At 54.5% G+C, this 15,590-nt stretch overlaps 1 protein-coding gene across 2 annotated transcripts in view; it reads right to left on the bottom strand.

The window, feature by feature from the left end:
* The window catches only part of FNDC1 (fibronectin type III domain containing 1), a 77,231-nt gene that overhangs the window by 44,207 nt on the left and 17,434 nt on the right, over nt 1-15,590 (bottom strand). The window contains exons 2-4 of one of the 2 annotated variants that reach the window (XM_045843758.1): nt 12,496-12,690; nt 10,146-10,232; nt 9,645-9,713 (exon numbers count right to left, since the gene is read on the bottom strand). The exons of the other annotated variant lie outside the window; for it this stretch is intronic. Of the exons in view, the coding sequence (XP_045699714.1) occupies nt 9,645-9,713; nt 10,146-10,232; nt 12,496-12,690 (351 nt within the window). The remainder of the gene's footprint in view (nt 1-9,644; nt 9,714-10,145; nt 10,233-12,495; nt 12,691-15,590) is intronic. 2 annotated transcript variants of the gene reach the window in all.

Raw genomic sequence — 15,590 nt, 5'->3', positions numbered from 1 at the left:
CAGCAGTCGTAAGGAAAAGACCCTTGGGACCGCCTAACGTGAGGGGTCTCCGAGGGGGAGGGAGGACTGAGGTTCCAAGGACAGGAGCTCGGCCCCAGACAGCACAAGCGTTTGCCTGCGGTGCCCAGCCTGCGGCTCTGTGCTGACCCAGGCCGGGCCCACCACCCATCAGCCACGCCGCCCAGAGGCAGGGACGGAGCCTTGTGGGGGGCTTCCCCACCGGCCCCCGCCTGCTGTCGAACCCCTCCACACGAGGCCTCCAGAGGAGCCAGGCCTGCTGAGCCCTCTGTGGGAGCAGGACCGGGGCTAGCCCTGTCAACCAGCCACCGTGCCTGCTCGACACAGAGCCTTACACCTTGTCCCCAGCACTCGAGTGGTTTATTTTAACTGCCCTTAAACAGCCCCCAGGCACATGGGATAGCCGTCATAATCCCTGGGAGAAACCCAGGGTCAAAGCAGGGAAGGGACTGACCCAAGGCCATGTGGCCTCTAAGTGTCCAGCAGGGACCTGAATCCAACCCCTCTGGTGCCCAGTCCCACTCTCGTCTAACTAGTCCCATTAATTTATGCCTGCTCGTCACCACAGGTGCCACCCCCGCAGCCCCCTAACTCTTCTGCTGACGAAGGCAGAACAAGGACTCTGAGCAGGGCAGGCCTGGTTCCGAGTGTGGGCGCGGTGCCTTGCACGGGGGGGCATTGAGTGTGCAAGTGTGTGTGCGTGCTGACCAGACAGTGTGCTCAGCAGGGAGCCAGGGAGCCGGAGGAGGAGACCGGTCACCGACAACTGCCCCAGAGCGCTGGTCCCAGACTGCACGGCGGTCACTGACCCCGAGAGCCAGAGCAAGGTGACAACGCCATCCCTCTAAATGTAGTCCTCTATCTCTCAAGTATTTAAAAAAAAAGTCCTTTCTTTGCCATTCTGGGTGATACGTCCTTTATAGATGTTTTCTAGATCGTCTGGTAATCCTCTTTGAAGCTGATGCGCACACTAAGAAAACCTACCAGACGGTTCACATTCACTCGCAATGAAATGTTGAAGTGTTTCTCTAAACCACATGGGATGGCCTCGCAGAATCATTCTGCAATTTTTCTAGTAAATCCCTGTAACTCGTCTATCTTGAAAGCAGGAGGTCACGTTCACGTCTCCCAGGGCCGAGTGCATCACAACTGGGCGGGTGCGTCGGCACCCCCCTTGCTCCCGGCACGTCCTCCGGTAGCTCTTAGAGCCGGGTGGTAACACTACCCACACACCGTCCATCTGGCAGGTCGGCTGGGGGGACAGTTCTCGCCTAGGTTCGACTTCAGAAAGCCAGGCAGGCATGTCTCCTGAGCTGTAGCATCAGCTCCCCAAAGTGGCAAATATCCTAAAATCGTACAGAATCACAATCCGTTCTTTTCACAAAGAAAAAGTCCCAAATACAGCATGCGGCTTTGTCCACGTACAAGTCGACGCTAGTTCAACACGGCAGCCTCTGCCATGGGCTTCCACGGGCTCTCGAGTCCCCGGCACAGGGGCTCGGGGCCTCGCACCGACCCTCCTTTTCCCTCCTCTGCACCGTGGTGTGTGTGTGGGGGGGGGGCACATTGGGTTTTGTAACACAAGCCACGGAAAGCGCCAGGACCGTACCTGGCATATATGACGCACCCGAGAGTTGTTAATTGTGTTTGCGGTTGTGGTAGAAACACGACCCCTCACCAGATTCACTGGATGGGTGGGCAGCCCCCTCCAGAATGGAACGCAAGTTCCCAGGACAGATTCGACCACAATGCCTTGCATGCAGGGGGCACTAAAAACATGCGTTTCAAAGAAGCAGGCATGAGAGAAATAAACAGACCTGCTGCCACAGGTTTTTACGTGAAAGCCCGTCTCAGAGAGGAGGCTGTCTGTACCCAGCGGACCTGGGTGCACCCTGCTCCAAAAGCACTGTCCGTGGTCTCCATCAGCACCTGCAGCTGCCCCTCACTCCAAGCCAGCCCCTCCTCTTCGCTGGCATAAAAGACGGCATGGCCATCTTCTCCTTGGTGCGGTCTCAGTGAGCAGGACAAGCTCACTCTCCAGCAGAGCGTGAGGTCTCAGTCTACAGCTCTGAGGAGTGACTGGCTTGTCCCTCTGATGCCCCTGACCCCCCAGGGCCTTGGCCTGCCTCCAAGCTCCGCAAAGGTGGCTTTGATCTTTGTCCCCTGAAAAGGCAGGCGCACGTGCTCACTGCCTTCCGCTTGCCCCTCCACAGCCCCAGGCAGCACCCCCACCATCTCCAGACATCAAGTCTCAGGGCAGCCTGGGACGCTGGCCTGTAGGGCACGAGGGGTCCAGCCCATGTGGCTGGAGGGCTGGTCCTCACACCGCAGTGGTCGTCGGAGTCACCTGGAAGACTCCCACCTGTATCGGGCTAGGTGAGATTCCAGAGCTCAGGAGCACGTTAGATGAGGAACCATGATAAGGAAGGGGGAATATGAGTTGGAGAGGAGTGAAGGTGAGCTGTCACAGCCAGAACACAGACAGGGCGTGTGCTTTGCTGGCCCCGCTCTGAGTCTGCATTCCCTGCTCCCAACACAGGCCAGACCAGCGGTGGAGTGACCAGCGGCCAAGGCGGGTTAGCCAGCGCCTCCCCAGCCTCCCTCTGCCGAGGGCTCCTTCCTGGGTGAGTTCTGACACCTAGTCGTCCTGAGACACCTGTGAACGGGTCACAGCCCCTCCCTCCCACACACCGACATCTGCAGTACGTATTCCAACATGTTTCTTAAATGCCGCATTTCCCTCTCTGGTAAACCGCCCGATGCTCTCCACGGTTCACTGCGTTCTCGTGCGACCTTCCACAGTAAGGAGGAAGAGAGCCATTTCTTTATTTTGGAGCAGTGTCTGTCAGAATGGCACCTACCTTCATGATTTGTTGGAGCCCTGCCAGCTATAAGGCATTTGACAAGCATCCTCGCAGCGACACAGTAACACCCGTTCACAGACAAAGAAAGGGGAGCCCGGAGAGGCTACTAGACTAGAGAGTCTGCAAGCAGGCAGGTGGGCACTACACTGCCCCTGGGGCCGGCTTGGTGGCCCTGGCTCCCTCCATGCCGCTCATGTTCGGAAGCTCAGGCTGGCTGCAGAGCTGGAGTCACCTGCCACCACGCCGTGGGGGGAGCACGTGCCTGCTGTGGACGACGGGCCCGTGGAGCCTCACCCTCACCTCTGGCGAAGGACCTGGTCTGTCGCCCCCGGAGTCACTGCCCAAGGCCTCTGTGGCACGGGTCACTCACTGAGAGAAAAAGTGACCCAAGGGCCTGGTGCTCTGCAGGGGAAGTCAGTCCCCGTCCCTGAGGACCCACCCAACGCACTCTCTGCCAACGTGTGTCGTGCGTGGGTCTCTGAGGAAGGGTCACCTGGGGAAGGGCCGGGGGCCCCACCGATAGCCTGGCTGGCCGACTGCAGAGAGCAAGGGCAGAGGGGCTGTCGGGGCCCCTTGGACCAGCCCAGGGGGAGTCGCTGGCGGCCATGACAGTCATGGCAAGCGCTCTGTCAAGGCTGAGGTCATGGGATGTGAAGGGAACGCCCTTAGGAGGGACCAGAAGGCCCAAACCTACAAGTCTAGACACTCAGATAAGGGCTCCTTCTGCACACTGACGTGAGGGGCCCCACCCCTGTGGGCTGTAAGAACTCTGAGCTCCCGGCGCCCGAGCTGGGCTGCACCGTGGGTCCCACTCCGGGCCCTGCCAGACTCCACTCCACCGGATGCGTGCGACACTGCAGCCACCTGGCTGGAGACCCCCACACACTCCTCCACCTGTGGACGCTGCCAACAACCAGGACTTCACGCCCACGGCTCGCTCTGCTCACTTCTGTCGCATAAGCTCCCCTCTGTCTGTCTGTCTGAGACCTGCATGTGACTCTGTTGGCTTATTGGGGAGGTCTCCCCTAACATACCTGGCATTGCGGAGAGACACAAAGGTGATGCCCATGACAATGACTCACGCTGCTGGGACACTAAGGAGAAATTAGTGTGACATCTCACTGTCCTTCAGAGACACCGGGACAGCACCCTAAGCCATCACCGGCAGTCGGTAAGTCCTTGCTGCCTTTTCAGGGATTGGGAGAAGAGAGACAGTCTTAAAAGGAAAAAGAAAAAAAAAGGAAAGGAAAAAAGAACCTTGACACCCCCCCCATGCTAATCAAAGCCATTTGCTAAAAATGTTACAGGTCGTGGAAGCCTTTGCAAAGCATTTAAAACTTTCTTGTAAAATAAGTAAGCCTAAGGGCCTTCCGTCCAAACTGTCTGCTGCTCGCTGGACCCAGCTGGTACTGTCTAGGGACACAAGTCCACGCTGTCACGAGACGGGAAGCCCCAGGGACTGCTACTCCAGGGACGTGGAGCGCAGACAGGGACAGTGAGGTCAGTGGCCAGCCCCGTGGGCGGGCACAGGGCAGCCAGCTGTTGTACCCAAACCCGGTCATCGAAAGCCAGCAGGCCTGTCTCCGGAACAAAGCAAATACTCAAGCCGTCCTGTGACCACTTGATTTCAACCACATGGTTCTGTTTCTCTATTTGTTCCACAAAAGTGCTGAGTCACTTTCTCACTGAACAGGGCTCCCCAAACTCTCCCACAAAGGTGGCCTCAGAGGCCGAGAGAAGGACCCTGACTCCTGGGGGCCTGGAGCTCAGTGGTTCAGTCACAACCACAGTTGCACTTGGACTTGGTGGACTGCTCCATGATATTCTGGTGTTTGTTTTAAAGTAAAAAAAAACATTTTAAATGACCGGCCACCCAGAAAACAGCCCCCCTTGAGTGTGGCCGGTGCCCCTGCGCCCCTGCGGACCCCCTTGAGGAGGCCTGGGAACAACTTCCCGTCAGCAGCCCCAGGAGGTCCTCCAAAGTGTCCACAGCAGCCGCCTCTGACCCCAGCAGTGACACGGCGACCAGTGACAACTACCTCGTGCCATTGATTCCACCCACAGGGCTCAGGCTGTGTGTGGCTGTGCACGGCCGCGTCCCAGCAGACAGCGGTCAGCGCTGCTACGTCAGCGACCCCGGAGGACTCAGCGCAGGCGGGCAGGGAAGCCCCGGCCACAGCGAGGACAAAGGGGTCCTGCAGCCACTTGCATGGATGTTTGCAGGGCAGAAGCCTCCTGTGGGGCATCTCCCCCTGTGCTGAGCCAACAGTCTTACTCCTTCTGTAGGAGAACAAGGGGCACTGGGTCCCACCCGTGGCCATGACCTAGATCTGTGAGCCTGGAAGACCGGTCCCCCCTCTGCCGCCTCCCATGGCCCCACTCCCACCCCCTCCCTAGAATCCACTGAAAGAAAAACCATTGAGCCGATGTTTATGGTCATCAGTGCAGAGGGACCTCGACAACAAACTGTTGGCCCGGACGCTAGCACCCAGGGGGACTGCTCACAGCTGCCGCCCTGAGAGGCGGCTGACGGCTCCGGCGCCCCTTCCGCACATCTCTTAGGGTGGGCCCCATCTCCGCTGGGCTGCAGCTCCTGAGCTCTCTGCTCCTGCCCAGAGCATGCGGCTCAGCGGAGCTCCGCACGCCAGCCTCCACTCTTCGGGATTAAAGAGTGCAGTGCGCTCGAAGCTGGTGCAGTCCAGCTGTGTGCTCGTGCGAGCGGCAGCTTTGCAACGGGCTCTCAGACAGAGAGATCGGAGCCCTGGGAAGAAGGTGCCTGTTGCCAGGGAGGGAGGGTGCCCCCCTCACAGCAGACAGATCCGACCGGACGCAGCCCATCCTCCAAGCCCAGCCAGCCTGGAGGAATTCCAACCTGCAAAGGCCTTCCACGCCATTCCTCGGCCAGGCCCCTCCAGGTAACTGAAGGCGAGAATTAGGAACTCTGATTAACAGCCGCACCCCTCTGCTACCAACAAGCTGGCCTGCCGGGGATCCCCCCGCCCGGAGTCAGCCGCTGGACTAGACAGGTGACGCTGGCCTTCCGACGGACAGCCCCGCATCACTCAGTGCCCAGCTCTGGTCAGTGCTCACTTCTGCCTCCGAATGCACTTCCGCTGAACACGTACTGAGCACAGGCCACGTGGTGCTCGTCCCGGGCTCTGGGGAGACGGAGACCAGGAAATCTAAGTGACCTGCCCTCGAGGGGCTCAGCCAGCAGGCCATGAACCAGAAACTGAGTTTTGCCCTGAAAAATGCACACTGCATAAAACTTAAAACTGCACGAGAAAATAATGCCCCAGACACGAATTCCCCATTGGCCGATGACGTTAATGAAGCTACTATGTGAAAAAAGGATGGTTTCTAATTCATCAGTTGGCGCACAGCACCCCACGGTCTGGCCCCAGCGTGAGCGGAGGATGCCCAGAGGTGGCATGATTGACAGGGCACAGGACCCCGCCCAGGGCTCAAACACCCCAGATGAAGAGCTGGGCGAAAGCAGGTGAACTGCAGGGTTGGGCCTCAGTCTGGTCTGTTGTTGTCCAGACCGCCAAGGCCTGTCCTTGTGCATGACAGATAAGCCCAGACCTGGGACACAAAAAATGCTGGGACAGCTTCAGACAAGAAGTCTGCAGGAAAGGTACATAATGGGATTCCACTCTGTGAAAGGACCTGGGACATCTCTGCTGCGGGGACAGAACAGAGGGGTGTAGATTTACATCTGCACAGGAGAGACTGTACATGTACATGCAAAGAAGGCTTTCCAACTAAAAGATACTGAGATGAGCCCCCCAACGAGGAAGCCAGAGTCTGCTGTGCAGTCTTCATGTTCACTGAGCCCCATCTGAGTCCTGAGAGTTTTCACACTTGGACAAGTGGCCAGCCTGAGACTCACTCAAGGCCTCCGGCCTCCGGCCTCCAGGACCTCCAGCATGCTTTTCGTCTCCTCACATGGCCTTGCATCACTGCTGGGTCCCCACATGGCCCGGTGCTGCTCTCTTACCAGGCCTCTGGGCTCCCCCTTCCCAGCTGTATATTACAGAGCTGCCTGCTTTTCAAACAATTTATGATTATGTTATAAGCCAAATTTTGCCCACCCCCAAAATTGATATGTTGAAGTCCTAACCCTATTAGTTCAGCATGTGACTATTTGGAGACCGAGCATTTGAAGAGGTGATTAAGTTAAATGAGGCCCTTAGGGTGGGCCCCAATCCAGCCTGACAGATGTTCTCACGAGAAGAGGAAGTTTGGACACAAAGAGACACGAAGGGATGTGTGCCCAGGAGGATAGGCCACGTGAGGACACAGAAGGAGGGAGGCATCTGCAGGGCCAGCAGAGAGAGAGAGCCCCGGAGAAATCAAACCCACTGACACCTTGATCTTGATCTTGGACTTTCAGCTTCCAAATTGGGCAAACATGAGTTTCTATGATTGAAGTCACCTAGTCTGCAGTATTTGGCCCTTGCAAACTAATACAGATGACACACACGCCCTCTTGTTTCCTTGCTCACTGCCTTTCTTGCACACGAGAAGACAGTCTTCATTAAGGCAAGGCCTCGTGCACCGTGTTCTCTGGTGTCTCTCTAGCACCGAGGCCTGTGCTTGGAAAACTGCGGGTGCTGAGGGAGTGAATTAAACAACTCAAGTGCTACATTTAAGTGAAGACGAGAAGGTCAAGAGAGTCTCAGCCAGCAAAAGGAGGTCTTCCAGAACGTGACCTGAAACCACTGTTTCAGAAAGGATTTCCCTCTAGTTTCAAATAAGACCCTGGAAGAAAGTGAGGTGTTAACAGTCAAAGCACTAAAGCAAACCCTCGGGGCTCACACCAGGTACTGTAGGCAAAGTCCCCATTTCAGGACAAACCTCCCCGCACCCCTCACCCCTATAAATGAAGTTACATGGAATGAAGGATCCTTTTCTTGTTTGGCAGGATAATCATAGAGTGACCATTTCTCACAACAATAACAAAGCATATTGTCCAAGGGACATAAAAAAAAATCTAGATGCATGTTGGTCACGAACTGATCATTTCTCATACATTATTCTTATTTTTTAATTAACAATTAAATGTGATTTTTTTTTCTGGAGCCCTGTAACCAAGTCTATGCATTTTTAAAATCTGCTTTATATCATGTGCTACAAATGGTTTCAGCTAGCAATTTATTCCAGTATCTTTTTTTTTATCATAATGTATGACAAATGTAGTGCCCTGTATCTTTGGTGACCAGGACCTACGAAGACCTCTACAGAGAGAGATTAAATGGCTTCACAGCACATACAACCATACTGAGTTGGAACATGACGGTTTCTGACCCCCAGTTCCCAGGGTTTCTGTAACGCATGCTCACTCAGAGAGGTCACACACATGTACACCCACATATTTCTATTAAAGAAGACATACAAAATTAATTACTTAAGAAAAAGCAGGAAAATTACTTGTTCCAAAACTATTTGTCATTCAAAAAAAAATCAGGATGATTATAATGATGAAATAGTCATTTAAAATACAAAACACAAGATTCAAACGCAAGGCCCAGGACATGTGTCAGTAAAAGGTTGATGCGTCTTTGTGAACGTTTACACGTGTGTGTCTTCAGGAACAGGCCACCCCTGAAGCAAACCCCTCGTGCTCTTCTGCACGCTGCCTAGGTGCGCTCCCTTCTTGATTGTTTTACTGTCGGTGGCTGCCAGGGTTTGCCCCCAGCCTTCTGCGCATCTCCCGTAGTTCCTGCCCTCTCGTGTGCTCTCTCCACGTCAGCTCTCACTCGACAGCCTGACTCCTAAACCCATGTCTGCCTCCGCCTTCTCTCGTCCAGCTTCCGTTCTCTCATCTCCGGTCACCCACAGGCATGTGCATCACCACCCCCCACGGCCACCTGAAGTCCAGCGTATCTGAACAAGCACACATCACCTTTCCTCCAAAGCCAGCTTCCTTTCCTGATGGTTTAGTCCGCCCATCCCTTTTCCTATAACAGGACTTTGACCTCTGCCTACGCCCATCAGATCTGATCTGCTTCTCAGATCAGAGTCCTTGGTTGCCACATACTCACCTTCCTCTCCACAAGAACACAAGATTGATGTATTTAGAAAACTCGGTTCATGAAAATAGAACACAGCCCCTCTCCCATTGTCTTGGGATAGTAGCCAGCAGACTCTAACGTAGCTGCATTCATTTGGCATTGTTTTTTCACCATTAATTAAATACATTCGAGGAACACACAGAAATGTCAACACTTCTCTCAACACGTAAAATGACGTGATCGGACAACATCAACATCCCACTGATAAAACACACATATACACAAACATGGGGCGGAGATGGAAGGCAGGCGATCAAACATAGCACCGAATACCCCGGGGATTTGGAAAAACGAAGACTCAACGCAGCGTATGAGCCAATAAAAGCCACCAGTCGGTGGGCCCCACGCGTTTATGCCACCCACAGGTGAAAGAGCCGCCCATGTCCTCATCGGGCCAGGACTCCATCTCAGCCACCATATTTGCCTGTTCACAACGCAACACGATGCCCGGATGGAGACAAGACACTTCCCCAGCCCAGGAGGTGAGAGAACAGTGAGAAGTGAGCAACACCGGCTGCAGTCCCGTCCACCAGGCGCGCAGCAGATTGGCCGACACCGGGGGCGTGTGTGTTAGTGTAGCGATGGGGACGGAATGAGGGTGGTGAGCGCATGGGTGTAACAGAAGCACAACTCTCTCGCGAGACGGTGCTTCCATGAGGACATGAACCAAGTGAGCACATAGTACCTGTGACGGTTTCATTAAATGGTCCTGGACCCTTAATGGGAAAACCATCAATCTTGATCCATTCACCTCCTGAATTAGGAAAATGCAACCTGGTAGTTAGAAACGAGGACCAGAGGGGTTTCCACATTTCAGAGCATCCCTAACGCATCGCTAAGTGGTCTTTTCAACAAGCTTCCAAGGGACCAATCGGCTCAGGCCACACTAGTGACTCAGCACTCAGCTCTATGGACAACGCACCTTTCTAGTCTCCTGCACACGGCTTACTCTGGTGAGCGCTCAAAAATGAAAGACAAAACGCTAACACCCTCCATTCAGTGGCTTTAGACACAGAGATAAATCTCTCTTCGTTTTCAGTCTCTTAGCTTGCTCTACAAGTCTAAACATTCGTGTCCAGGAGCTCTTTAACGACCGCGAACTTGCATGACCTCGGAAAGCGAGGAGGGTGTCTCTCCCAGAGTCTAAGGAACAAACACACAGCCTCCAATTCCGGGGGACACTTACCGGGCAGGCTCTCAGCTCTGTAAACGGGGCGGCTCACTCCACTGTGGTTCTCTGCGGTAACCAGCACAAAGTACACTACCCCCGGCTCTGAAACACACGGTTCGTATCAAGCCACCATTTCAAATGTCCAAGGACGACAGTTTGATTTGCTTCACGGCCTCCCTCCTACCAGTTACAACCAAATATCAACATTTGAATCAAGTGACAAGTCTAGCTATAGCTTTCTCGAGCTCTCTCTTTTTTTTTTTAATCAAAATACTAACATTCCTCTCCTGCAACAGAAATACATCTGACCAGAGAACACAAAATTTATTTAGAACAAAGTACATGGATTCATGGATAGTCAAAAGAGAAGCTTTTAAGCTTTTTTTTATGTGAAATCAATGTAGGAAATAGGAATGCACTGTCTGATAAATACATGTTTAAAGCTACGATATCTATGACTACCAATAATATTTCCCCAGGAAAGCTCCAAATGGAAATCTTCAAAAATAATTAGAAAATGTGAACCTTCGTGAAACATTCTCCTTTTTGCAAAAAAATGTTCACCTTATTATGTTTTCATGTTGTCTTTGACTATTTCAGGAAATATCTAGAAAAGTATTTCCTGGAGTCTTGGAAAACACTCATCTTGAAATAACTGGGCTTCGCTTTCTGATTTGAACCTCGGGGTCAAGGTCAAATAGCAGTGGTCTCTCTGGCCGAGCTCCGGAAGCTGTAGGGATGCTAAAGGAAACCAGGACGCCAGGGTAGGACCTGAGTGTGCCCTGACCTTGCTGCTTGGAAAAGCAAAACTCTAGCAGTGCCTGATTGTCCTCAGCATGAATTATCATCGTAGGAAAGGTTCAGAGAAGTGGCCAGTCCCTTGAAGAGAGGAGAGCTGGCAGGCGTTTTGGGGGACAGATGCTTGAAGGGGTTGGAGTCAGTTCTGTCGAAGGCCGGGGTGGGGAGCACACATTCCTCACAGTGAGGAGCGTTCCCGTCACGGACTTCAGTTCTCGAGCCAGAGGCCCAGGAACGCGGGGACAGCGCCAGTCCCATCTGGGACACCTGCTGTGCTCAAGACGGGGGTGTCTGCTGACAGACTGCGGCAGGGCCTGGCGGTACCGGGGGTTTGGCACGACCTGCCAGCCCAGTTGGGGAAATGCTTCAGGTTCGGGTGGAATGCAGAAGTGTGCTCTGCCAGGTCCCTTCTCCCTTCCTCCTGAGCCTACTTGCACTTCAAAGAAATGTAACCCCCGTGTCTCTGATTCCCGTGAACTCATCAGAGTTGCTGGGGAGACGCTGCTTTTCAGCGAGTTCTCGGGCTCCCTTTTTGCCCATTTCTCTCCTCTACAGCGATCCTTACAACCCGAGCTTCGAGCTGGCACATGGGCCCCCGCTCAGGCCTTTGGTCCAGCAGAAGCACCCTGTCACCCTGCAGCTGGACCTCAGGGCCACAGGGATGTGAAGGGGGTTTGGAGAAGCCTGGGCCCAGCCGGAACCATGAGGGAGGGAATCTGGTCCCTTGTCTCCCATCTGCGCACCCTCTGCCCCGATGCCCCGGATGCCTGACATGACGGCTCAGAGACGGAGAAGGAATGTGCAGTGGGCCGTGGCCAGGAAGCCGAGGAGCCCTGTGGGTGCCGACCCGCTGGAGGGAGGCGGCAGCATGTTGGCCGGGCCCTGGGAGGCCTGATACCGCACCCGCTGACTGCCGTGGCTTTCCCGTGATCCACCAGGAGGTGGGACCGTGAGATGAGTGAAGAGTAGATGGGGGGTTCCAGCTCCTGGGGTCCAAAGGGCAGAAGACAGGGCGCCCACAGGAGACCGTCCAAAGCCTAAGTCAGTTCAAAACCATCTACACCTGCTCTTATAAAACAATATCTTTGGGCAAAAGGTAGAACGCTCTGAACCCCCAGAGTGAGCTTGCCTGGGGAGAGATGTTACACCTTTGAAGGAGACGTGGCTCCTGAGCACACGCACCGTGGGCGCATTCACAGGCCCGTGCTCCTGGGCGATCCCCAATAATAAAGTCACTCACCAGGGAGAGGCCCTCAGATCAGACGACCAAGTCGCCCAGGTGTCTCGTTTCCACGAGACAAAACAGCACACCCGGAAACTAAAAGTGGTTTCCGACACCCGTTTGGAGAGAGATCCAGAACAGTGGGGTTCAAGGGCGGGACGGGAAAGCCCACCGGCAGGATGAAGGCTGCTGAGCCACAGATCCGTGACCGTGGCTCCCCGTTCCCACGCCACCACGTGAGCCTGGACACGCTCCATCTCACCAACAGGCACAGCCTAAGAACGGCACCGAGCACGCGGGTGCACAGCCAGCGCCGACTGCGAACCAGACCGGAGTGTCACTTACCCACATCCTCAACAAGGTAGGACTGTGTCTCCGCATTCACTTTGATGTACTTAAGACTTTTCAGTGACTTCCCGTAGGCAATGTTGTAATACTCCACGGGCCTACTGCTGGCATCTTTGGGCGGGTCCCACGTGACTTTCAGGCCCATTTTAGTGGACAGCAGTCTCACGTGCCTTGGCTTCAGTGGGTGGTCAGCTATGCAAACAGCGCAACTATCAACTTACGGGAATGGCAGGCTGGGAGAATGAATTTTTTTTCCGACGCGCTCTGACACGGTTAGCAAACAAGCAAGTGGCTGTTAATCTGTCTGATCCTGAAGATGTTAAGCACAGTCATGTGTGGACATCGTCACAGAGTGACAGCAAAACAAACACCCCGAGCCCGCAAGCTTTCATCTGCTCTGGGCAGCTGTGGGTGGTCAGTGTACACTCAGAGTGAAACAAATCAAAGCAAACTCTAGGCTTTCTCCGGCTGGATCACGTTGCCTCACTATTGCAAGAACAACGAACTGGTAATTTGACATATTCTCCAGAGGCAGCCATATACTAAATAAGTTCTTAGTGCTTTGCCTGGGACAGTTAGACAACCTTGAGATGACCTCTGAGAAGAATAACATAAAACTCTCATGATCGGGAAGAATACCCACTGTATCCAAAACGAGAGAGCAGAAGCATTCGTTTCCACAAAGACAACAAACCAGAACCTTCCACACCTTAAAAGGCAGGTGAACCTCTGGTTTTATCTGCAGGTAGCTAATTTAAATACACGTTTCTCTATTTTTGTCACGGAAGAAGAAAAACAAGCTATTAAGAAGCACAATTACATTTTTATCTTCAGTTATGAGGTTCTAAAAAATATCCTTAATGTTCAAAAATAACCAAAATGAACCATAGCATGTAACTGATATTGCAATGTAACATAATATAAAGATATGCAAAATACTCACAAAAGGTCAAATTTGGGGCATACGGGGATCTGAAACTTGATTGTTCAAGGGCACAAGGTATTCTCAGGGGTGGGGAAGGAGTAAAAAAAAAAAAAACTACCCAGAATCCTTTAAACCGAGTGACAGTGAGAAAGATGAATGTGGACGCTCGTGGCAGAAGGAAGGGCAGGGAGAGCATTTCGTGCCAACACACAGATGGGTTAGTACGCGATTTCAGTACCGGATGAAACTTCGCACAGAAGAAGTACGGCTGAGTCTCACTAGTACATCACCGATCCTTCCCCAACTGCCCTACTGCCTCTGGAGTAAAACACTTGAAAACAGAGAGAACTTCTTTGACCCTGCTAGAGAAATTCGAGGAACTGAAAAAAAAAGGATGAACATGACGGTTTCAAAGCATTCGGGACAGACAGTCCATCTGGAGACAGAAGCGTGACGTGAGCCTGTGGGCGTGGTGGGAACCACCAAGCGTCCCCTCTGCGGGGCCGGGGCTGAGGTTCCCGTAGGCGCCGGTGGGCGGGGCCACGAGCAGCAGGCCCCGGGCCAGCGGGGTGTGTGGTTCAGGGGACTTCGAGACGGCAGGGCAGGACGGTGCGCTGCTGGGCCTGCGCAGTGGGCAGTCGCCGCTGCCCGGCAGCAGCTCTCGGTCACCCCTTCTCGCCCGCGAGGAGCGTCGGGATCTTCTTGGGCTGAAGCCTGGGATTCCCCTCCTCGGTTCCCTTTGCTTCTCCCAAGGCTTCCCTGCACACACCTCGCCTCCCTCTCTGCCACCTGTCAGCTGACTTGTTCCAGCTGCAACCCCTATTTCCCGCCCCGTGGCGGGAACCGTCCCTGGGGGTCCCCTGCTTCCCACCGACCCAAAGACAGCGGAGCCAACGCCGAGTCTCAGAAACCGCGATGGGAAACGCACACGGCCGGGGGATTCTCGGGAAGAGGACAGACGCACGGATGCGTGAATGACGCTCTTCTGGGCGGTTCCTGTCCAAAGCTCCCTTGGAAAGTGGGGCCTCGAACCCGCAACTCCCTCACGTTTCCCACCGGGCACTTGTGACTAGGTCGGCACCCAGCGGCCTGGGCCTGGAACCACTCGCCCTCGTCGCTGACGTCTGAGAAGAAGCATGTCAGGCAGACACCGGCCGTGCTTCCATCCACCCTCGGACACGACACAGAGTGGTTTCTCACTCACGCGAGAACCCACACTCCAGTGGTCGCATCAGCCCAGCGCGAGGAGAGACGCGCAAAACCCTCGAGGAGCTGCGGCAAGACGGACAGGGGAAAGAAGGGCAAGGAGCAGACGCAGTCGGGGGGCCAAAACCTGACCACTGTCAGTGCACTCTGCTCGCCCGTCAGCTCTCCACGCGTGTCCACGCATGAGTGTGTTTGTTCTCCTCTTGCCAGCGATCAGGTACCATCAAGCAGCGTCTCCACTCAACACCTGCCTGCACTGGCATTTGTACGTTATTAGAAAGAAGTCAGGTGGCGTCAAACTGCCCTGTGTAAATGGACAGGAAAGTGGATAGGAAGGGGGGCTTACGGAGGGTCTACCACCTGCCACCCACTCCTGGGAGCGCTTAACCTCACGCTGCAGGGGTGCGCAGAACACCGGCACCAGGGAGGCGCGGCCGACTCCGCCCACACCCGCGTGGGGAAAGCCAGCCTGGAGCCTGGAGAGGTTAGCGAGCAGACCTGCCCGGAGCTACACAGCTGCACAGGACGGGGCCCAAGGCCAAGGCTGCTTTGTCAGCCCTAAAGCCCGGTCTTCCCGCAGCTCACAGACCTGCAGACCTGTCCCTGCTCATAAAGGACCGGTGACGACATTCGCTGAAAATTAATTAATCCAGGAAGCCACCGCTACACTAAAACAAACAGTGAAACCTCCGCCCTTGTGCTGTTTCCTCTACCGTCCACCCCACCTTCCCGTGCCATCTTCCTGTGGGTGGGGGCGCACTCCTGTCCCCGCCCACAGTCCCCTCCCCTGTGCCGGGTGTCCTCGCTGCCCTCCCCTCGGAGAGAAACGGACTAAGTGACAAATACGCTCTCTCAGGGGGATCTGCATTCTGTGACAAAACCTGACACAGAGGAATGACTCCCCAGCAGTGGCATTTCAGGCCTTACGGAGTGACTGGAGGAAGGTCGACTTTGAGCAGAA

The sequence above is a fragment of the Phyllostomus hastatus genome, unplaced genomic scaffold, assembly GCF_019186645.2.
Source record: "Phyllostomus hastatus isolate PE091 unplaced genomic scaffold, TTU_PhHast_1.1 phas_contig_40, whole genome shotgun sequence".
Lineage (NCBI taxonomy): Eukaryota > Metazoa > Chordata > Mammalia > Chiroptera > Phyllostomidae > Phyllostomus > Phyllostomus hastatus.
Note: the sequence above shows the minus strand (reverse complement) of the source record. Positions and strands in the feature narration are given on the sequence as shown.